This window comes from Peromyscus maniculatus, chromosome 20 (genome assembly GCF_049852395.1).
Source record: "Peromyscus maniculatus bairdii isolate BWxNUB_F1_BW_parent chromosome 20, HU_Pman_BW_mat_3.1, whole genome shotgun sequence".
In the NCBI taxonomy this organism is placed as follows: domain Eukaryota; kingdom Metazoa; phylum Chordata; class Mammalia; order Rodentia; family Cricetidae; genus Peromyscus; species Peromyscus maniculatus.
Window position 1 is genome coordinate 47,507,922 of NC_134871.1, and position 23,088 is coordinate 47,531,009.

Here is a 23,088-nt window from a genome sequence, read left to right on the forward strand (position 1 = left end):
CTGGTGGGCAGGCTTGACAGCAAACGCCTTCACCCACCATCGGCCCAGATGGCTAACATACTTCTATGAGACAAATATGAACTCAATTTAGAAAACTGGATCCACAAACTCGTGGCCAAGAAGGCGGCAGAGCTGGGCCCTGAGATGCTGGTGAGCTCACCCCGCCGGCTCTGCTTCCGGAGAGGGTGGGGCCCCACCTTCGGGGAGTTTGCCTTCTTGATGGCCTCCCCACAGCCTCTGGGTGCTCAGCTCGGCCTGGGATCTGCCAGGGATGGCTATTTATGGCTCAGGGAGGCGTCCAGTGAAGCTCCCCTCATAAATTATGAAGGGAGACACATGTGGGTCAGGATGGGGGGACTCAGTGCATGAGGGAAACCCAGGAATCTCACTCTCTCTAATCAGGGATTTTCCTTCTGTTCCCAAGAGAGCAGCTGAGCTGCCAGCCTCACAAGGGGTTCCGAGGTCCCCTCAGGTCCTGCCGTTGGGGCTCCTATCCCTGACTGCTGGCAGGTCCCTGCCTCATCCCCCTAAATGGGGCTGACTGCTGTTTTGTGTTCCCTGGGCTGGCACAAGCAGGGCTTGGATGGTGTTGGGCACTTTGTGACCTGCACATTCCCTCTCTATTCTGACTCTGGGGACCCCAGCTCTTTTCTGAGCAGAGCATGCTTGATCTCCTTCTGGGAGGGGGTATCAGAAAACTTGGGTCATGTGGAGATGTTCCTTTCTGAATGGGTCTTGGCAACTACTTTTGAGTTTGTGGTGTGTTTTTTTAAGGCTTCGGTTTCTTGGTCATTGTTAGTCTTTCGCTTAATTCTGCACACCCCTGTCTTCCTCTGGCAGTTCATTCCACCTCCTGACTTGCTCATCCCAAGTCTCTAATCTGGTCAATAAATTGTTAGTTTGGGGGATCCTGGAAGGCATCTGGCAGGAAGTAAAGGGTTGAGAACTTTCTTCCATTAATGAAGCACAACAGTCTTCGTGTGGCCTTTGAGCTCTGAATTAGATGGATTTTTTTGTTGTTGTTGTTTAGGACAAGGGCTTGCTATGTAGCACAGGCTAGCCTCCACCCCAAGATTCCATGTCACTTTTGCTTGTTTATTTACCATTAGGCTGTTGGGGGGGGGGCATCCGAAGCCAGGCTGGAGTCGGATTGCACCAGGGGTTTCTTTGTACGTGTGCAGAGCAGGGGAGGCTTACTTAAGGGATGGATGAGGAGCCCGGAGGAGTCTCCTCTCCCTGGGACAGGTGGCAGCTTGAAACGAAGAGCAGGCCCGGGAGCAGGAAGCATGGCAGCTGAGGACTGCAGCCCACTGCTGACAGGGTGTCTGGCTTCCAATTACACTGCCTCAGAGCTGCGCACAAAATTAGCAGCAACGTTCTCTGTAAAAGGAGCCAGAGAAATAGCTGCATTCAGCAGAACCCCAGGCAGGGGCAGAAGACAGAGGGAGAAACGGAGGGGCTGGCCCAGCAAGGGGTCCAAGCCCCTCCTAGGACATCCCTGGCCCCTGCTGCCCAGGTGGCTCCTAGGCTGAGTCAGGAACACAGGACGGTCCCTTGGGGACCAGAGGGGAAGGAGGGCTGAATGTGGAAAGGTGAGGACTTGGGGAACCCTGGGCAAGTGGCCTAGAGAGCTCCCCACATTTGTGTGCGTGTGCATGCACACAGACACACAGACACAGACACACACACACACACACACACACACACACACACACAAACTCCGTTGGCTGGTTGTGGTAGCATAAGACCATAAATCTTCCTGTGGGAGGCTGAGGCAGAAGAAAGTCAAATTTGGGGAGAGTTTGGACTGCACAGTAAAACCTTGTTTCAAAACCAAATGACGACCAAAAAAGAAAACATCCTGTCTCATGTGGTGACTCACACCTGTAATCCTGGTATTACCCCAGGCTGGGGTAGGAAGATTGCTTCAAATTAGAGGCCAGCCTGGGCTACATAATACATAATGGGCTCCAATTTCATCTGGCTTATAGAGTGTGACCCCAACACACACACACACACACACAGAGAGAGAGAGAGAAAGAGAGAGAGAGAGAGAGAGAGAGAGAGAGAGAGAGAGAGAGAGAGAGAATAAATAAGAAATGGTTTAGAGAGTGTGTGTTGGCTTATGGGAGGAGACACTGCCATTGTGTGTGTGTCTGTCTGTCTGTCTGTCTGTCTGTCGACAAGACCCTATTAGAGAAGAGTATTATCTCCTATTTGTGATGTCACCACTCCCCGATTTAGAGGGTCTTTTAGGGACCGGAAGAAACTCTCATACGTGCCCCCACGCAGCTGCACACAGGTCTCCACACAAACTGGCCTTGGACTTGACATGTCACTAAGGAGGTCATGAACTTCTGACCCTCCTGCCTCCACCTCTGGAGTGCGGGGATTCCAGGTGTGCTCACACTCGTTTTACTGGGTGCTGGGGTTGAACCCAGGGCTTCACACAGGCTGGTCAAGGGCTCTACCTCCCAGCCCCCAACAGACTTTAAAGTCAGGCCACACATGCTGGGACGTGGTCATTCACTAGTGCTGTGACACTCTCTTGTGGAAGCGATGTCGTCACTTCCTGTTTCCTGACCACCTGTTGACCAATATTCTCCTTCCCCTGGGCCAAGCTTGTACCTCGGTGCTCACAGACACCCTCCTCTACCACGTCCCTCCTGGTTCCCCTGACTCTTTCCTCCTAAAGCCAGGATGCCTGAGCCCTGAGGCCTGAGCCAGAGTCTGGGCGCGTCTGTCTAGCTCCTCAGGTGTGAATTCTTCTGAAGCCCAAGGCGCCTGGTTTGCAGTTTTGTGCTGTGCTGACTCCAAACTGCTTCCACAGCACAATTCGGGGCCAGCTTTTCTCTGGATTTCACACCGGTGGGGGCTTCATGCTGGAGGCTCCCTCCGACCCTGGCTGGAAGAGTTCCTCGGCTCCCGGCTCCCGCAGGCACCCAGGCCAACAGCTGAGAAAAAACCCTTTTCAGGGTTTGCTGTGACATCCAGCTCCTCATGGGAGCTCCTGTGGCCTGCCCTGGTCTCCTCCACCCAGTCACTGGAGTCTCCTCTGATAGCACACGTGTTTGCGGTTCCCAAGGCCCGGTGATCAAGTCTCAGTCATGGGTATAATTCCTCCACCACCCTAGAACCTGAAGATCACCTTTCCTTGTCTTGAACAGGGATCTTAGAAGTATGCGTTAAAGACCTAAACCCAGGAGCTGCGGCACTTTCCTGTGCTTGGAGTAGGACTGGCCTTCCACCTGCCGCCCTGCTCTGTCTACGCAGCACAAATGCCTTGATGAACTACTGCTGGAATGTCCCTTTCTCTCCTGTCCCCTCCTGTGACTTTCTCCAGCCTTGTTCCTGTCTCCCCAGGAGCCCATGCCCTGCCTGGCCATGTGGAGGGTAGTTCTCAATGGGTAGGTTCTATCAGGATGCTGGATCAGTCAGGACCAGAAGAAGGTCCCTTGGGATGGCAGGATGGAGGGGGACATTTCAAAGGAAGGGTCTGGGCTGTCAGCCGTTCTGTATTCTTGGAGCCAGATCCTGGGGAGTCTGAGTCTGGTTCCAACCCCGTCCTATTTAAGGTGAGAAATGTGGGTGGCTCCCGACTCCCCAGTGGGGGGCCTTATCTCCACAGCCCCACCTCCAAGTTGGGGAGCTACAATACTGGTTCAGGCAGGAGGGGTACAGAATTCAGGCTCGCTTATTTAGTGATGGCCAGGGACACCATGGCAAGCTGCTGTCTCGGCATCTCCCTCTGGTGTAAGGAGGGAACGGACGTCCTGTGGGCTGCTGGGTCCATCCTCATCAGAGGCTTCCTTCTGGAGAGCTCCCTGCAGAATCCAAGGTCCCTGTGCATTTGAAGGAGCTGACAAAGAGCTTCCTTTTTTCTGCTCACATAGTCTGGGTGTCTGCAGGATGGTGCTGGCCTGGAAGAAGCAGCCGGACACACAAACACACAGGGATAGGGAACTCCTGCTGGGCGGGGCTTGCTGCAGGAAAAGCCCTAAGAGTGAAAGGGAGGCGTGGTCAGGACGCCTTTCCAGCCGGGGCCTACAGGGGGCAGAAGGGAGCATTGGAAATGGGGAGGCAGTCGACAGGGCCTTGGCGATTCTGAGGACAGCAGGGGTGGAGTGGGGCTCTTCTGAGAGCCGAGTTGGGAGGTGAAGGCAGTTTGTAAGGAGAGCTTCAGTGTGCTCGGCAGCTCTGAGAGACCTCAAAGCCCAGAGCACCGGGGTGAGGGTAAGATGGGCCATAAATCCACCTTCACACCCAAGTATAATAGAGGAAGGGGAACCGAGAGTTTCCGGGCAGAAGTAGTATCTCCGCCAGTCCTTAGGGGTGGCAGACCTTGGAAGCTTGGGCGCGGGGGCTCAGGAAATGAGGATGAGCAGTGAGTTCCCAGGGCCGCAGGTCTCCCTACCGGACTAGACAGAGCTGAAAGTGCTTCTCCGGTGGGTGGGGCTCGGCACCAGAAACAGACCCTGAGGAAATCCCCAAAGCCAGTGGCCTCACACAGGCCCAGGACCCAAGGGTAGCACTTCCTCAACTGCTGTGCAGCCAGGAAGTGCATGAGAAGAAGTGTGGGCAGGCAGCTCGGAGTCCCAAGAAGGCACTTCGGGGAGCCGGGGAGGGAGGGACCGCCTCAAAGGCTGCTCCTGGAGACCTCCCCAAGACAGACAGGAGGAAGTGAGAGGTGAACTCAGCCTGGGCCTGGCTGGGTAAGGCCCTCACCCACCTGCTCTCCTGACTACCCACAACCATGGCCCTGGCCCAGCAGCTGCGTTCAGAGAGGTGAGCGTGTGCCCAACATGCCCTCCCAGGCTCTCTCAGCGGATCCCAGCCGGCCTGGGTGGGGGTGGGAGGTGGTAAGAGGCTGTCCCTCCTGTCGCCTGGTATCAGGGCATCAACGGGAGATGCAGGTTCCTGCAACGGTTCCTGGGACCTGGACTTTGTAGGTCAGCAGGGAGAATTCTGAGGCTCGGGGTGGGGAGTGGCTTGGATGTGGCCGGTGGCCACAGGATGAGTGGGCGTCAGAGGCTGAGAGCACAGGTGTCCTGGGTCCCGGGCTTGGGTTCCAGTTCCACATTGCCATCAGAGGTGGCTTTCCATCTGCTGCTCAGACAGAATCAGCCTGTGTGTTTCCTGTCTTTGTTCAGGGCTAGGTTCTGAGAGCCCTGGCTCTACTAACGGACTCCGCTTCTTTTTCCTGAATGGCCCCTTGATGTCTAGCACAATGTTGGGGGAGTGGGGGGTCTCTACTATTTTTCCTCTGCTCTGCCTGCCCCAGGGTGGTGTTTCTTTGTTTGTTTGTTTGTTTTGGCCTTTTGGATCACAGCTGTGTCTCTGCAAGGCAGAACAGTGCTGGTTCACACTAGATGCTCAATAAATCCGCTAGAACTCAAGACGGACCTGGATCTATCTCAGACTAGGCTGGCATTGTACAGATAGGAGCAACCCCAAGCCTGGCCACCTCCTTCAGTCAGCCCTTGCTCATGTCTCCTCTGGAGCCAGGTCTGTGGTGCCATCTGCATGTGAGGGACAGAGCTTGGGGTCTGTCCCCCGGATCACACAGAAAGCGACATTAGCGAGGAAAGCCTCCGTGTGAACCGCTTGAGAGCTACCCAGAGCCGGGTCTGGCTGATGAGGTCCAGGTGGGAGCAGAGGGCCCAGGAGATCTGGCAAAAAGTGATGGGGCTTCCACAGGTCAAAGGTCAGAGGGGGGTTTGTCTGTGTGGCGACAGGAGTTGGTGCTGGGGCAGGGGTCAGAACGGCTCTCCATAGCTACAGAGGGGGGTCCTGGGGTGCTGGATAAGGTTGCAGGACATGATTCCAGCCCCCTCTGACCCCCCCCCCCAATTCTCCTAGGAGACTGACAGACCTGCAAACTTGAATCTTCTAGAAGCTGCAGCTGTTTGAGGCTTGGGTCCCTTCCCGTTTCTTGGGGTGCAGGTTCAGCTGACGTCCGTGATGACCAGCAGGGCTGTGTGCTTCCTCCGCCCACTCTGCCCTTTTTACAGCTGCCGTCCACCCTCAGAGGGGCCGCTCCCCTCCTCTGGTCCTCATGGGGTCAAGGGTCCAGGACCTGGGACCATCAGATCCAGCATCTCCGGTGCCCTCCTTAGGGCCACCCCAGCCAGAGATAAGGACAAGGAGACAGTACATACAACAGCCCTTCCTAGATACCTGTGGATACCTATGTCCTATACCTATACCTTAGGTATCTAGATACCTAGATACCTATGTCCGAAGCTATAACGGGGCCACTTCGAGGGCAGCTGGGGAGTTTAGGTCCCTATAGCCACATGTCCAGTTCCTGCTGTGCTTGAGGCGCCATGAACCTGACACTTTCAGGACTCTTCCAGATCAGGTGCCCAAGCTGACCACCACTAGTACCTCCTGTGTGCACGGAGCCTGGTGTCAACCCAGCAGAACCTGAGTGGGGGGCCTAAGGGGACAGCTGTCCTAGAGGTTTCCTGGTGTCCCAGGCCCCTGCCTTGTTCCCCCACCACAGCCTCCTTGACAACCCAGCAAGCCACCAGGCTGCTCACACTGCACCTACCAGCGTGCTGGCTAGTCACAGGTAGAGGCAACTACTGAGAACCTGCTAAGCACCTGGCGCTGTTCCGGGCACTTAGGGATGCACTGTGAGAGCATCCCTGCCCTTGTGGGATTATAGGGATCCTGCTGGTCACAGAGGGGATCTCCTGATCACATGGCATAAGTACTTGATTGTCTGCGTTGTCAGAGGGGTGGGAAGAGCCAGAGGATGGGGAGCGGCCCCCACAAGGTCTCTTCTGGAAGGGAGCTGAGTAGAATGCTGGTCCAGCTCACCGTGCGGGCCTCAGGCCCTATCTATGTCTTCTGATACTAGTGCTGCCTAGCACACTTCTGGCTTCTGCTACCCCGGAGAAAAGTTGAGTTCTTCCGCGAGAGGCATGAAGATCCCGTGTGTGGGACCTGGCCATGTCTGCCCTCCTCTGTCCTTCTTCTACCTCGTGTCCTGTGCCCTGGCCATGTGGGCCTCGCTGAGGTTCCTTGGATCTGTCCCTCTCACATGGCCCCCGGGCCTTTGCACTCTCCACTGCCTGCCTGCCTGAGACGCCCTCCCGGCCGCCATTGCCAGCTCCTCCGTGCTGCCCCTGGCTCTAGAGAGCTTCTCTTCCCTCTGGCAGTCCTAACCTCTGTCCTCGGCCACACTGCTGAGTCCTTGAGGGATGTGGTAAGGGTCGCCTCTCCTGCGGAGAGGTCTTGGCAGTGATGGAGCAGGCGGATTACTTCTTGAGTATTCGGTTTCGCCACTCCTCGGGGATATGGGGTACAAGAGATGCTAAGTGGCACCTGTTCTATGGTCCAGGCAGCAGAATGTGGGAACAGGCCAAGTGCTGGGCTTCAAGATCTCTCAGCGGCTTTGTCTCAAATCCCAGCTTCCTCACCTGGGCAAGCTCCTTAAGCTCTCTGTGACTCAGTTTCCCAATCCTGTGACTCAGGTACCTGGATCCCGGTGTGCGCTCAGCATCGGCAGCCATCAGTGTTACCCAACCTTCCAGAACGGCCGGTGGCCGTTTCTCCCCTTCCAGTTCCTTCCTGCTTCACCCCAGGCTTGGTGCCCAGGAAATTACGACTGAATGTAGTATTGCACTAAACCTCTGGGGGCAATCGATGAGGCCACTCTTCCCAAGGGCTGATGGGCCATGTTGAAAAGTCAGTGGGAAGGTCACCCGTGACCGCAGAGATGCCCTAGCCTGGGAGACATCCCCCGCTGGCCTGCTGACTCCCTGAGTCACTGCCTGGTGACTCTTGTGTCCTAATGCACCATCCTGGGACACACTAGGTCCCAGGGGACAAGGTGAACATGGACTGGGATGACAGTGTGCAGGCTCCTGGGCCCCCACCTGCTGTGAGACGTTGCATGGGACACATTGTCCCTTTGTCTCTCAGGCACTGCCCAGAGAACCCGGCTGCTTCTCCTCCTCCCCATCCTCAGCCTCCCTCTTCCCCTGTCCGTTTTCCTCTTCCCTCCCCATCCCCTCCTCCTTCTCTTTCTCTTCCTCCTCCCCTCCTCACCTTCTCCTCTTCCTCATTCTCACCCTCCCCACCCTCTCCCTCCTCCACCTCATCCTCCTTGTCATCCTATTACCCTCCTCCTGCATCTCTACCTCCCCCTCTTCCTCGGGGGCCTCACTCTGCAGCCCAGGCTGATTCCCCCTTTCCTCTGCCTCTGGATTTCTGAGATCCCAGATTCGTGCCACCAGGGTCTGGTTACACCTGTTTCCTACTTCCTGGTCTGGGTCCAAGTGGCTAGACGGGTGACCTGGGCTGTGCTTGGTGGCCCTGTTTTCTCTCTCTCTGATTGCCCTTCTCAGCCCTCTTCCATTCACAGGAAGCCCTTCCCTGAAGGCTCTTAAGTCTTAACCGCAGCGTTAGCCGTAGGCAGGTGGCTCTTACCTTAGCCACGCCAGGTCAGCCCTGCCATGCCAGTCCCCACACCTACACACCAGCTTCCCGCTGGGTGTCTGCCCAGAGGCCTCTCATGTTAGCCCTGCTGAATGGTGTCCCCAGGCCCTGCCTCTCCCTGTGCAGGCTAGAAGCACGTCTTTCACTCCAGCTGTGCTGCCATACCTTGGTCACGTGTCTGTCCCTTGGGAAATGCATTAGGCTGCAGGAAAAAGAGGACTGGTCATGGCTTAAACAGTGACCAGTTTTTTGTGGTTTTTTTGCTGTATAAGTCCAGAGGAAGACCGCAACTGGTTCTGTAGCTCAGGGAGCCCCACACCAGCACCACAGAGTCTTGCATTCTGCATCAGGTTTTTGCCTCACGGGTGCACTGTGGTTGCTACAGATCCAGATGTCCCTCCACTCCCCCACCCCATCTCATTGACCAGAGCTCGTCACATGGTTGCTTTGGGCCTCAAGGGCCGGTGGGAACAGGAATAGGACAGCTGTTTAGTTCAGGTCGATCATGACATACTGCCTCTCCAAGCTAGGCATATTCAAAGCTGAGCATGGCTGGCACTCGACTGGCCAGGAAAAAACAGGGACACACAAAATGCTAATAGCACTTTCTGGGGTCCTATCTATTGTATGTCCTGTCCCATATGACCCCTCACTCTTAAGGCCTCCTATGGATCTGTCTCCTTCCGTCTCTGACCCTCCGTTTCTATCCACATGGCTGGCTGCTTGTGGTGACCTCCTCAAACCAGGCTTTTCTGGCAAAAAGGTACCACCTAGGTACCACCGAGCTTCCTGCTCCCAAGACCCTCAGACTAACTTATCCACCTCAAGACCCATCAGGCTCTTCCTCAGGGCTCAGAACCTTAGCATAAGCTGTTCCTACTGCCTGGAAGAGCCTCTCTAGTTCCAGTGAATTCCAGTTGACCCACCTAGAGCTGGCTCAGATGCTGCTTTTCTGAGACTTCTTCCTGCTTGGGTATAGTCAGCTGTTCTCTTGACTAGGGGGGTGGGCGGGGGTGGGGGTGGGGCTCTCTATTAGTCAGCTTCATGTTACTGTAACAAAACACCAAAATCAATATATGGAGTAAAAAGGCTTATTTGGGTTCGTGGTTCTATAGATCCCAGTCGAAAGTGGGGCAGCCCCTTTGCCTTGGGCCTCTGGCGATGGCTGCAAGTGGAAGCAAGTGTCCAAGGCAGAGTGAGCCGCTTAAATTGGGAACCAGAGCCAAGCAGAGGGGCTGGAGATGAACATGGTCCCTCAAGTCCCTCGGTCCCCCTCAAGGCAAGCCCTGGGAACCCAAGGACCTTCCTAGAGGCCCACAGCACTTCCCAATGGTGATACCCTGGGGACTCAACCTTTAACTGTGGGGTACACTCATGCAAACCCTTGCAGGCTTCCCAACACACTCGTCATCTGTGATGCAGAGCCTTGCACAGGGCTGCACAGAGGGGTGCAGGCTCCCGGTGGGCAGCGAGGCTGTGGTTGGTTGGAGGAGGAGCCAGCTGGTGACACCCCACTCCAGCTTGTGCCCCTCATGCTCAGGGCTTGACCTGACATCTCTGGGTTCCCAGCATCAGTGAGGTGCCGGGCATGGACAGGGTAAAGAATGAGGGGTGCAGGGCTCCACCAGCTTTGCCCAGAACAGGCAAAGGTGGTAACTGGCCCCCTCCCTCCCCTCTGGCCTCCTCTAGCGACTTTGAGCAGCTTCCCGATGACGTGGCCATCTCAGCCAACATCGCTGACATCGAGGAGAAGAGGGGCTTCACCAGCCACTTTGTAAGCGTCAGCCACCCCTGTTCCTTGGCCCTCTCACCTCTGACCCCCCACCCTCCGTCTCCTGTCTCAGGAGGGCCGCTCTTCTCTTTGGAACACCTGGCCATGCTCTGAGACACCTTGATTATGGTTTCTCTAGGCGGGCTGACGATGGCCAACATGTGCTGGATAGAACACGGGGGTGCTTCGGAACACACCCAAGCACATGGACCACCCCATTGAAGGCTCACCCCCCACCCCCAGTACAGTGCAGGGCTTGAGAAATCCTGCTCCCTCTCTGTGACCCCTGACCTCACCTTGTGCCTGCTAGCTTCTGCCCTGACCTCCTGGGTTCTAGGCCTGCCTCTTAGGTCCTCCCTGCTTCAGTGCCCTGTGCCCACCTCTGGGCTCCCTTGTCCTCCCTTGTAGCCCACTCCCTCTACCTTCCGCCCCCCCCCACCTCCCCAGCCCTTCCACCTCCCCGACCCTCTCCAGCCCCTCAACCCTCTCTGCTTCCCAGACGCCTCCATCTCCCAACTCTTTCATCTCATAACCACCCCCCAGCCTCCCCAGACGCCCCCACCTTGCCAACTTCCCAACCTTCTACAACATCCCAGCTGCCCCCTCCCCCACCTCTCTCCTCCTCCTCCTCCTCCTCCTCCTCCTCCTCCTCCTCCTCAGGTTTTTGTCATTGAGGTGAAGACAAAAGGAGGGTCCAAGTACCTCATCTACCGGCGCTATCGGCAGTTCCACGCCCTTCAGAGCAAGCTGGAGGAGCGGTTCGGGCCAGAGAGCAAGACTAGCCCGTTCACCTGCAGCCTGCCCACGTTGCCAGGTAGCCTGCCCTCTGCCCTGATGCCGGGAGCTGGCCCTGGCCCTTGCCCCACCTTCCAGCTCTGCAGAATAGTGTTTCGACCCCTTTCCCAAACTCTTCGCTTGGCCAGTGGCCCTCCTGGAGCCACAGGCTGGCAGGGTCCCCCAACAGCTCCCAGCTGCCACCTCTGTGTGTGTGTGCTCCCCCACACGGCCAGTCCCCTGTCTTCGGGTCTCTTCGCCACTACAGCTTCTGCCCCATACTCTTTGGCCTCTGGGGACCAGTACAGCCACCTTGCCATAGCCACCCACCCCCTGGAAGCCTGGGTTGGGAGCACCCAGCACCCGAGTTCTGGTCTTTCCTGTCTCCCTCAGCCACCTGTGAGGACAGCTCTCTGGCTGTAGGGCTTCAGCCTCAACAGATCCAATGGCTCCTACTCAGTCCCTCAAGGAAGCAGGGTACCACATAGTTCTGAGTACAAATAGCCTCCAGCTCCACCTTCATCCTCCCAGGCCTCCTTCTCACATGGCCCACCCCGTTCCAAATCTCCAGTGCCACCCCACTTCTGAGCTTGCCCAAGCAACTCCTTGGAGACACCACTGCCTCTACCATATCACATCTTCCCGAAACCCCAGAGGCCTGCTTCTCTTCCCTTCTTCCAACCCACCTCCCATGTGCGCACTGTCCCCTGCTCTGCAAAGAACCATATTCTCTCCAACAAGGACACTGGGCTGAGAGGCAAGGGCCCCCCCATCCCCTTCCCCTCCTCCCCCACTTCTGAGCGATGAGGAGGGGGCTCTGCCGTTCCAAGCTAACCCCTCTCCTTAGATTTCATCCTCATTCTCCTACTCCCGACATACTTTCGACATACTTTCCGTGAGCTCTGCTCTGTTTCCTTGACACACTGCCCCCGCCTCTGCAGAGCATCTGCATAGGCTCCTCCCCCCGCCCCGCCCCCCAGCTGATGAGCTATCACGAGTGTCCCTGTGGGGAGCCTCTCTCCTGAGCCTCCTGTCCCCCAAAGGTCCTGCTTTCCTTCTGTGACTTGCAGGCTCAGGGGCTCACCTTTGCACCTCCCTCTGCTCTGGCTTTAGCTCCTCCCACCAACATTTACCTCAGGACAGAGTGCTGGGGTTCTGGTCTGAGGTCCTGAAGCTGAGGGTCCCCTTTGTGCTTCCTCTGCTAGGCCTCCCCTCCATCCAGCTCCCCTCCTGCCGTCCTGATTCCTGTTCACCCTTCTTGCTGCAGACCCTTCTCTCCAGACCACCCGCCCTCTCCCCGCAGTCCTTGTCCCGTCTTGTCTCCTCACATTGGACATCCACTCTGGCAAGCCGACTGGTTCCTGTGACTTTGTCACTTTTTTATTCATGGCTTCTGTCTAGCCCCACCCTTTATATTCTGTCTTCCTGGCACCACAGACACCCAGCCTGTGCATCCTGTGCCACAGGGGTTGGACAGGATTGCCTTCTGGTTCGGCCCTCGGGGTGGCAGCTCCCCCAAGTGCCTGCCTAAGGGTTCCTGGAGGACATTTGTCACTTGGTTGGACATCACCTGCTCCCTCTTTCCCAGGACACTCCTCCTTGGGTTTGGGGCATGATTCATTCATTCTCTGAAGTGTCAGTGTGTGTGAATGCGGCTTGGGGTCCATGGTTTCCAACTACAGCAGCCTAAGAAAAGGGACCCTAGGAACCCCCCACCTCCAAGATGCAGCATGGTTGTTCTGGGGAGCCCTACATAGCGGGACACTTGAAAGATCATGTGGTGACCTGGTTGTTAACCAAGCCCGAGGATGGAAGACCACTGTGATCAGGGCAGGCAGAGATCCTGTGCTCAGAGCTAAGGCTTGTGAGTGTGTGCACATGCATACCTGTGCCTCTGCTAAAGAATGTTTTATGTGTGTGCATACATTTGTGTGTAAAAAGCATGTTGCATCTGTGTGCATGTGTGTGTTCATGTGTATGAGTGTGCACATAGACCTTATGTGTGTATTTGCATATATGTATGTGTATACATGTACATGTCAGTATACTGTATATGTGTATGTGCATGCATGTATGTATGCACATGTTCCTGAATGCAGTATATCTGTGTATATGTGTGTGTGCACACATGTGAGTGTGTATATAAGTTCATGTGGGTACATTTGAGTGCAAGTCTGCCCATGCATGTATGTTGTGTGAGCATGTATATGAGTGTGAATGTATGTGTCTGTGTGAGTGAGGGTATGTATGCATGGGTTTGTGTATGTTTGAGCTTTGCATGGGTGTATACAGTGTGTACAGTATGCTGAGTGTGTGTGTGTGTGTGTGCCAGCATAACTGTGAGAGGGTGTATGTGTGTACACAACTTTGTGTGTAGGAGCAGGCACGACATAGAGAGCTCCCTCTATCTTCTAGTGATGGCGTGATTAGAAGATGCAGTTAGAAAGTGTCTTGGTGACACCCTGGTTTCATGACAAACGCCAGGAAGAGCTTTGAGCTGGGAAGAGGGGTGCTGGGCAGTTATCTGCTGGTGGAACTGTTGAAGGGCAGGCACCATGTGGTCCAGGCTCTGGACAGCTTTTCTCTCCTCAGCCAAAGTCTACATGGGTGTGAAACAGGAGATTGCCGAGACCCGGATCCCCGCCCTCAATGCCTACATGAAGGTACCTGCTGCCATGTCCCCTTGGTGTTGAGCGGGCAGGGAACCCTGGGGGCTAGGTAGTTCCTTGGGGTATGAATTTGAGAACTGGGCTTTCTTTGAGGCCCCCATGACCCCATCTTCAATCCTGAGAAGCCTGGCTGGAAAGAGAAGCAGGATAAGTTCTCAGGGATCCAGGAGCTGGGTCACAAGGAGTCACGCTTGATAAATCCTTGAGTGTGCCAAGCTCTGGGACACAGTGCTTGCCCCTAACCCCAATCCGCCGGGCACCTGCTGCCCAGTGGGAACAGTGGCAGGTAAACCACAACACCACACAGAGGTGTCTCATGCCTGCCCAATGGGACATGACAGCAGATCACATTCCCTCCCACAGGCTGGAGAAGGGCCCCTTGGAGCTCATTCCTCTTTTTACCGGAGCACAGCTGGATTTGGGCTACACTCACTGTCGTCCTTGGATGGGTGCTCTGTGTGTTCCCACTGGGCACACTGTCAGCTTTCTATGCCATGGGGACATGGAAGAAACGGTGTTAGAGGCAGAGGCCAGGGTGGCCAGGAAAGGAACCCTCCCATCATAACCATGTAGGGTAGGGCCACTGCTCCTTAAAGGTAGTGAGCACCCCGTCAGTAGAAGCATCCCAAACCACGGCTTGAAGGAAAGCCTTCCTTGGTGTCCAGAGGTGCCTTTCACAGCTGGGGAGCTCTCTATTTGGAGACTTTTGTTGGGATGGGTGCCTTCTTTTCTCAAGAAGCCTTGGCTTTCTCCTTTATGAATGGACACAAAGGAGACAAAAGAGCCCTCTGCTCTCATTGAGTGAAGCTGGGATCTGCTGAGAAAATGAGGGAAGGTGTTTTTAGAGCTGTGAACCTGCTTATAGATTGCGGTCCTGAGAGATTTTTCACAGGACTCTGGGTGCCTCTGGAAAGGTAGCTACCCCAAGCTGGCCTCAGCTCTGCAGGGGACAAGGGCCCTGTGGGACTAGATAGGTAACCATGCCAGGCTTCCCTGATCCATGTCCTCACAGTGTGTACACAGGGTGGAAAGAGAAGTATACATGGGGTAGAGAATATCAACCTGTAAACTCCACTCACCACCACCACCACCACCACCACCACCACCACCACCACCACCCCCGTCCCCATCACTTCCAAACTTGAACCTCCCCCGACCCCCAGACCAGGAACTGTCCTCCTTTACGACTCAGTAAGTAGAGAGCTTGCTTAGCATTCAAGAAGTCCTAGGTTTGATCCCTTGTACCAAATAAAGTAGGCACAGTGGCCCACGTCTGTGATCCCAACGTTTAGGAGGGATGATCAGAAGTTCCACGTCACTCTCCATTAGCAAGTTTGAGGCCAGCCTGGGCTAGCTCTGTTACTTACTAAGCTGTGTAGCTTTGGGCAGACCATTTCCCTCTCTGATCCTAGCTTTCAGGTTATTATAGGATAAGTTCTTGGCATAAGCAGTCCCCTTAACTACCGTCTCTGGAGACCTTTAGATGATTCCAAAGGACCCATCCAGCCAGCACTGCTCCCCAGCTCATCCTGGGCCAGAAGCAAGCTCGGGAATTGTCTCCTTGGGCTCCTGAGGGCTAGTAACCCATTTTTGTTACCAGCGGAGAATGCTTTAGCAGAGATGACGGGGCTGGCGTGGTGACCAGACGGTCTAGATCTTTCTGCTGACTGCCCACCCACCCTGTCCTGCCCCTCTCCGCACAGAACCTTCTGAGCCTGCCGGTCTGCGTGCTGATGGACCCCGACCTCAGGATCTTCTTTTACCAGTCTGCCTATGATGCGGAGCAGGTGCCCCAGGCGCTCCGCAGGCTCCGACCGCGCACGCGCAAAATGTAGGTGGCTATCCCTGCGCCCGCTCTGAGCCAGCAAACTGAGTCCCACCTCTAGCCCCCAGGGGTCGCTGCTGCTCCTCGTTCGGAAGGGTCCAGGACTCCCTTCCCATCCTGTTGCTCACAGAAAAATTAACCAGGCGCCACAACGGTGGAATGGCGCTGGTTTCTAAGTGAGTCATTTCTTTAAGGAACTAAGGAAAACACAGGCAGGACTCCTGAGCCCTGACCTCCCCCAAATTCCCTTTCTTCCCAGCCACCTCCCTGTGCACCTAGAAAGGCATGGTCTGAATTCCAGCCAAGCAGGCACCCATCGCAGCCTCAGTTTCCTGGGTTGAAATGGAATAGTAACACAGTGAGAGAGTTTGGCTCCCAGAGCCAAGCTTAGGACAGGTGGGGAGTTAAAGGCTCTGAGCCATGATCTCCTCTCCAGTCCTCCAAGCTCTGCCTCCGGGTCTTCTGTGGGAGAACAACCTCGCCTGGGGCAGTGGTGGGAATACGGGATGAGGGCCTGGCTGCCGGAGCAACTGTGGCTGGTAGTGACTGTGGCTGGTGGTGGTGCATGATCTTTCTTTCCCGGCCTCTCCAACCCGGGAGCTGGGCCCTGGGGGATCCACAAGGCTGACAACACCCTCCTTTCTTTCCGTAGCAAGGGTGTGTCTCCACAAGGTGCCAGCGTGGACCGCATGGAAGCTCCAAGAGCAGAGGTATCCAGAGGCTAGACCTCACCCGCGGCAGCTGTGGAGCCCCGCTGCGGCACTGTGCGTTTGCATGGTGCTGGGTACCCGGCAGGAAGGAGGGGCCACAGCCTCAGCTCTGGATGCTGAGCACCCCTGCCCAGCTGAGGGCAGGGAAGTGCCCAGCTCACAGAAGCTGGGGAGTAGGTGGCCATTCATCAGCTCATCCAGAGAGCTTGCTGGGATTCTTGGGCCAGCCTTGCCTTGTGGACTGGAGCCTCAGACAAGGCCTTGTCCTCTAGACACACACAGCTCCAGAAACACGCACATGACATTTCAGAACCAGTGTGGATAGTGCCCTAGTAGAGAGTTGCAGGGTACAGGAGGGCTGTGGCCTACAGTGAGGCCAGGGAGGTGGGGGAACAGGGCAAGCCTGGCTCAGAGTTTGAATCCTCCCCTTGCATGTACACACTACCAACTCTGAAAGGACCACCTGTCCTGCAGTTGGGGAGACCAGGGCTCTAATCTGAGGTCCTCCATGAACGGAGGGGCTATATCAGCACCCTGCCAACCCTCAGTCTTCATACCTGTAGAAAGGGATGCCAAAGTAGTGTCAGCCTTCAAGGGCTCAACAAGTACTTTCTCCCTCAGCACGGTGTCCTTCTCCTCAGGCCTTGTTCGACTTCGACGGGAACAGCAAACTGGAGCTAAGTTTCAAAGCTGGAGATGTGATCTTCCTTCTCAGTAGGATCAACAAAGACTGGCTGGAGGTGAGAGGGGAGTGAGGTCAGAGTCTGTAAGACTAACTGAAGCTAGAGGTGAGACCGAGGAGATGCCAGGGCGTAAATAGTGAAGTGGGAGTGGAGACTAGATGGAGACAAGATTGGAGGAAGGATGGAGGTCCCAGTAGAGGTGAAGCTGGAGAGAGGATGGATGTAAAGTTCGATGTGAGGCTGGAGGTGAGGATGTGGGAGAGGATGGAGGTGAGGATGGGGGTGAGGATGGGGTGAGGATGTGGGAGAGGATGGGGCGAGGGTGGGGGTGAGGATAGAGGTGAGGATGGGGTGAGGATGGAGGTGAGGATGGAGGTGAGGATGGGGTGAGGATGGAGGTGATGATGGGGGTGAGGATGGAGGTGAGGATTGGGTGAGGATGGGGTGAGGATGGGGGTGAGGATGGAGATGAGGATGGAGGTGAGGATGGGGTGAGGATGGAGGTGAGGATGGAGGTGAGAATGAGATGAGGATGGAGGTGAGGATGGGATGAAGATGGAAGTGAGGGTGGAGGTGAGGATGGGGTGAGGCTGGAGGTGAGGATGGGGTGAGGATGGAGGTGAGGATGGGGTGAGGATAGGGTGAGGATGGGGATGAGGATGGGGGTGAGGATGGGATAAGGATGGGGTGAGAATGGGGGTGAGGATGGAGGTGAGGATGGGGTGAGGATGGGAGTAAGGATGGAGGTGAGGATGGGGTGAGGATGGGGTGAGGATGGAGGTGAGGATGGGATGAGGATGGAGGTGAGGATGGGGTGAGGATGAGGTGAGGATGGAGGTGAGGATGAGGATGGGGTGAGGGATGAGGCAAAGGTAGAGGTGAGGGTGGAGGAAGGTTGGAGTGAGGTGGTCTGGGTTTGTTGCGCAGGCAGGCACCATGGAAAACATCCAGAGGGTAGAAGTCCTCTGTGATCGTCCTCAAGGTCCCAGCAGGTTTGGGTGACCTGTGAGTCACAGGCGTGGGAGAGCCAGGATGTCTAGGAACTGACACTCTTGGCTTTGGGCGACTGATGATTCCTGGGGGGGGGGGGTGCGGGAGGTGGTAATTCTGCACAGTGCAGGGTGCTCAGCAGCATCCTGTTCTCCACGCTAGGTGCTGGCCGGGTACCCGGTCACAACAATCACAGAGGTCTCTCCACGTTTGCTTTGGGGGTCAGACATCCCCGTCTTGAGAGATGTGGGGGCTCGTATGTGGTAATGTTACTTCCCTGGCCAGCAGCAAGAATGGCTGTAACTAAGAGGGGGTGTCCACACCTGAGGCAGCTCAGTGTGCAAGGTCCTGGGTCCCACCCTCCTTACGGCAAAACAACAGTAGAACAGAGCACTTGACCAGCGCGTCTGGACTGTTCGCTGTTTTTAGCCGCCCTCTTGTACCTCAGGAGGTTGCTCAACCCCATGGTTTCCTTTCCTGTAAATGATGAAAGCGGTGTTTCTTCATCAGTTCCTGGCAGGGATAAGGGAGAGGCGGATGTCGGCCAGGCCTTGTCCCCAGAGAGTCTGTGTGCCTTGTTCCCGGTGCATGTGAGGGCACCGGGAAGATTTGAACGAGACCCTGCAGCTGGAACCCCTGGCTGTTACTTTGCTCACACTGGCAGGGAGTGGTGTGTGCCAGGTCCCTGACCTGGGCCTGGCCTTCTCTATCAGATAACATTGTCACTATTGGACACTCTCTGCTCCTCAGTGTCTAAAGGAAGCTCTGGGACAGGCTGAGGCAGGGTCCCTGGTGTCCCGGGGCTGGAGAGAAGTGAGTGTAGCAGGTGTAGGGACTGGGCTGTTTGGTCATCTGCCTCCTTGTGCACTGGGTCTCAGAAGCCAGGCAGCAGCCTTGTCTACCCGAGTATCTGCTGTGGTGATCCTGTGTGAGAGGAACTGTAGACCCGGTCCCGTTTTCTAGAAAGTCTTACTGGTTGGGTTGCTATCATCATCATACCTCAGGCTGCGGGAATAGGAACCTCAGATTGTGGGATGGCACAGAGAGGAGCTGAGCTCGATCCTCAGGACCCACATTAAAAAGCCAGATACGGTGCTGTCCTCATCGTCCAGCTCTGGGGAGGCAGAGGCAGGTGGATCCCTGGAGCTTGCCGGCCAGTCAGACCAGCCGTGAAACGGCCATGCTCTAGTTAGCTTTCTGCTGCTGTGGTAAACACCACGACCAACAGCAACTTGGGGAGGACATTCCAGGTCACACTCCACTCCTGAGGGAAGTCAGGACAGGAACCTGGAGGCAGGAGCGGATGCAGAGGCCATGGAGGGGCGACACTTACTGGCTCATTACCCATGGCTTGATCAGCTTGTTTTCTTACACAACACAGGACCGCCAGCCCAGGGGTGGCCCCACACATGTGGGCTGGACCCGCCCACATCAATCATTAATCAAGAAAACGCTCCACAGACTTTCCCACAGGCCAATCTGATGGAGGCATTTTCTCAGCTGAGGTTCCCTCTTCCCAGATGACCCTATCTGTGTAAAGTTGACAAAACACTAACCAGGACAGATGAGTCCCAGGCTTGTGAGAGACGCTGTTTATATATATATATGAGCCTGAGGGATGACATCTGAAGTTGTCCCCTGGCCTATATATAATATGTACACATGTACATATGCACACACATGAATATGCACGTAATGCACATGTACACCATACATATGCACATACACACACATGCACACACTCATATAAATATACATACACATGCATGCACACACATGAACACACTCACAGAAATCACATACACATTGACATGTATACACACATGCATATGCATACACGCACACACTCATATAAATACACACACGTACATATATACACACACATGCATACATGCACACACCTACATGCACACAGAAAAGAACGCATCTTCTGTCTCATGGTCACGAAGGTTAAGTGATCACATGGGCAATGCAGAGACAGGGGTCCTGGTCCCATGCTTAGGGGAGAGACCCAAGCTTCTGTGGACCCCAGGGGATGAGAAGGAGCAGGAAGCACTTTCAGGCTCTCTTTTATCCCCAACCCTCCCCCCTGCCCTGGTTTCCTCCTTTACACGTATGTTCATCGGCCACAGTGTGTTCACATATCCCCACCATTCTGCGCTGCCAGGAGTACTGCATGAAGGAACAGCGTTTTTATGTAACTCCAGAGTCCAGGGCTTGGGCACAATGGTGCTCAAAAACCTTTGCTGAAGGAAGGGATGAGGAAAGGAGGGACGGAGAAGAGGAAGACGGGAGGGAGGTGGGGGAGAAGAAAGGAGGAGAGGCATACAGCTTCCAGATAAATTCCAAGGTTTTCTAAAACTGAAGTGTTGGTCTTCTGGGTTGGGCAGCTTGGTGAGTCTCCTCACCTTTTCTTCTCTGTGTTAGTTGGCTTTAGTCACTATAACAAAACACCCAAGGCAGATAGCTTATGAAGAGGAAAGGTTTGCTGTGGCTCACTATCCGGGGATCTCCAGTTCCTTACCAAGTGACTCTGTGCTGAGGCCTCTCATCATGACCAAAGCATGCAAGATCGTAAAACTCTCACATTATGGTCAGGAAGAAAAATAAATAAATAAAAATTAAATAAAAAAACAGAGAGCGGGAAGGACCAGGTCTCCAGTACCCCATTAAGGAACCCTTCTCCCTAGTGACAGAAGGCACTTCCACTAGGTTTTGTTTCTGCAAGTTCCCACACACACCCCCTCAAGCAGATCCATCCTGGGGACCAAGCCTTTGACACGTGGGCTTTGGGGGACAATCTAGGGGACCTTGTTATTATAGAGTGTGGGCCTCTGAGATGCGGCCCTGGGCCTCTCTTCCAGATGAGGCAGCTCCTTTTCCATTACAGGGCACAGCCCAGGGAGCCACCGGCATCTTCCCAGGCTCCTTCGTGAAGATCCTCAAGGACTTCCCGGAGGAAGACGACACCACCAACTGGCTGCGCTGCTACTACTACGAGGACACAATCAAAACCATCAAGTGGGTGGCCTGTGGGGAGAACAGGGCAGCTCGCCTTCCTGGTCACCCCTATCACACCACTCTCTCCCAGCCAGCACTCCGGTCTCTACACGCCCCACCCACCCACCCACCTGCTGCGCCTCCCATTGCCTTCCAGATACACCACAGTGCTTTAACAAGCTATAGCAAGAGTTTGTTCCTGGCCCCCAAACATGTCCCCCCCCACCCTGATGTTTCCTCTCTTCTGCTGTCCCCCAAACATGTCCTCCCCCCACCCTGATGTCTCCTCTCTTCTGCTGTCCCCCTTAGGGACATTGCAGTGGAGGAGGACCTCAACAGCACCCCCCTGTTCAAAGACCTGCTAGCGCTCATGAGGTGAGAGGTTGGGTGGGAGAGAAGGAAGGGAACCTGGAGAGGAGAATGGGGTGGAGGGGGAGGCTACCACCTGTGACAGCTCCAGCCCCTGAAGTCCCTGCAGCTTCTGCAGCCCCCGCAGCCCCCACAGCCCCCACAGTCCCCGCAGCCCCAGCAGCCCCCCGCAGCCCCCGCAGCCCCGGCAGCCCCCTCAGTCCCTGCCTCCCCCACAGCCTGCAGTTCCTGCAGCCCCGGCAGCCACCGCAGCCCCCGCAGCCACCGCAGCCCCCGCAGCCCCCGCAGCTCCCGCAGCCCCCGCAGCCACCGCAGCCCCCACACCCCCTTTAAAGAAGAGCCCTGCAGGCTGTAGAGGGCCAAGGGCTCAGCTGAGGTCACGGTGTGTGACTGTGGATCTGCTGTTAGAACACGTGTCTCCAGCTGAAAGCCTTGAAGCTGGGCACAGCCCCCAGCTGAGGAAATCACCACCACCCTGTGGTCCAGGCCATTGCTGAACTGCTATTTCACAGAACCATAAAGCGCTGTCCCATCTTGTCATGGGAATGCAGTGTATGTGGCCTTATTTCATCCCTCATGTTATCTGCTGTGTGCTCAGATCCCTTCAGTACATGCACACACATGTATAAACACACTATACACACACACACACACACACACACACACACACACACACACAAAATGTCCCCCCGGCCACGCCCACTTCCTCTTTGCTGCTCCTGTCAACAATATTGTCCTTCACTCACATACTGTCTCCTTATTTTCTGGGGATAATTTCCAGGAAGTGCAATCATGGGATAGAGATTCTGCAAGACGATTAGACTAGGCCTGTTGGGCCAAATGGTACATGGAAAGTCAGTCCAGATCTTGTTCCCACTGGCCATGTGGAAGCGTGGCCATCCTCCTACATCTGTCAGCTGGTTCCCACAGGCCTCCCTGGGCTGCCCCACCTTCTTTTCTTAGGAAACTCAAGCCTCCCACCCACTCATATGCAAGATGCTTCAGGCTGCACCTCTAACGGATTACAAAGCTCCCTCTGCCTTTGATGCCTCAGTTTCCCCATCTGAAGAATGGGAGTAGGGTTGCTTGGATGATGAGGGCCGGTACCACACTCTGTGGACCCGAGGCCCTGGGTTCTCCCTGGGAGCCTCAGACTAACCCTGGTGTGTTCCCTCAGGCGTGAGTTCCAGAGAGAGGACATTGCACTCAATTACCAGGATGCTGAGGGGGATCTGATCCGGCTGCTGTCGGATGAGGATGTGGGGCTCATGGTGAGGCAGGCCCAAGGCCTCCCCTCCCAGAAGCGCCTCTTCACCTGGAAGCTACATGTCACCCAGAAGGACAACTACAGTGTCTACAACACGGTGCCCTGAGTCATTGTGGTCCCCGTGGCAAGGAGTGTGTGCTTAGCAAAAGGCCCACACCCTTTAAGGACATGAGGACCTTCAGGGAGTCTGGGATGAGATGCAAGCCTCCTGGGCAGAGGCTGGTGTGCCCACCGGACCAGGATTCTACTATAATTTTGACACCTCTGAATTCAATAAACCATTCTGTCTCTAAGGACCAGACTTGGGAAGTAGAGTTTTATGGAGAGAGGGCCAGGGAGTAAAATGCTGTTGACTAGGGCCTGTTGCCCTTCCAGATAATGCTATGGGGAGCACAGTGAGTCCTCTTCCTGGTGGAACACACATTTAACAGGACCTTAGAATCAGCCACTCAAAGTCTCTAAAGAGCACATGGCAACAGAGTGTGAGAACTCTTGGGTCTGTGGTATTACAGCCATAGCTGCCGGCCCTGGCCCCATCAGGTCCAAATTCCACCCCAGGCACTCTGCTGTGGATGGGTGTGG

The 23,088-nt window shown here is 55.5% G+C and overlaps 1 protein-coding gene and 1 long non-coding RNA gene across 3 annotated transcripts; one reads left to right on the forward strand and one right to left on the reverse strand.

Moving 5' to 3' along the window:
• The first annotated feature begins 4,127 nt into the window (after positions 1-4,127).
• Positions 4,128-22,807, forward strand: Ncf4 (neutrophil cytosolic factor 4). The gene is made up of 10 exons (XM_076556242.1): positions 4,128-4,785; positions 10,138-10,222; positions 10,880-11,033; positions 13,586-13,656; positions 15,366-15,493; positions 16,140-16,197; positions 16,839-16,937; positions 20,761-20,891; positions 21,180-21,245; positions 22,417-22,807. The coding sequence occupies exons 1-10, from the start codon at positions 4,754-4,756 to the stop codon at positions 22,610-22,612; spliced, it is 1,020 nt and encodes a 339-aa protein (XP_076412357.1). The 5' UTR covers positions 4,128-4,753; the 3' UTR covers positions 22,613-22,807.
• LOC143269776 (uncharacterized) lies at positions 12,009-19,197 on the reverse strand. Of its 2 annotated transcripts, none has more exons than XR_013046483.1 (3): positions 18,870-19,197; positions 16,755-16,931; positions 12,009-14,476 (listed from the first exon to the last, which is right to left on the reverse strand). It is a non-coding gene; the product is annotated as an uncharacterized LOC143269776 (long non-coding RNA). The 2 variants fall into 2 exon arrangements; XR_013046482.1 differs by having other exon boundaries at positions 12,009-14,479.
• Positions 22,808-23,088: the final 281 nt, after the last annotated feature.

What these genes read in the sequence shown, in the direction of transcription:
- Ncf4 (XM_076556242.1), top strand. Translation starts at nt 4,754, where the DNA reads ATGGCCCTGGCCCAGCAGCTGCGTTCAGAGAG. An exon ending in GGGGCTTCACCAGCCACTTT is followed by an intron (nt 10,223 to 10,879) that starts GTAAGCGTCAGC and finishes CCTCCTCCTCAG; the next exon opens with GTTTTTGTCATTGAGGTGAA. An exon ending in GACCTGCTAGCGCTCATGAG is followed by an intron (nt 21,246 to 22,416) that starts GTGAGAGGTTGG and finishes GTGTTCCCTCAG; the next exon opens with GCGTGAGTTCCAGAGAGAGG.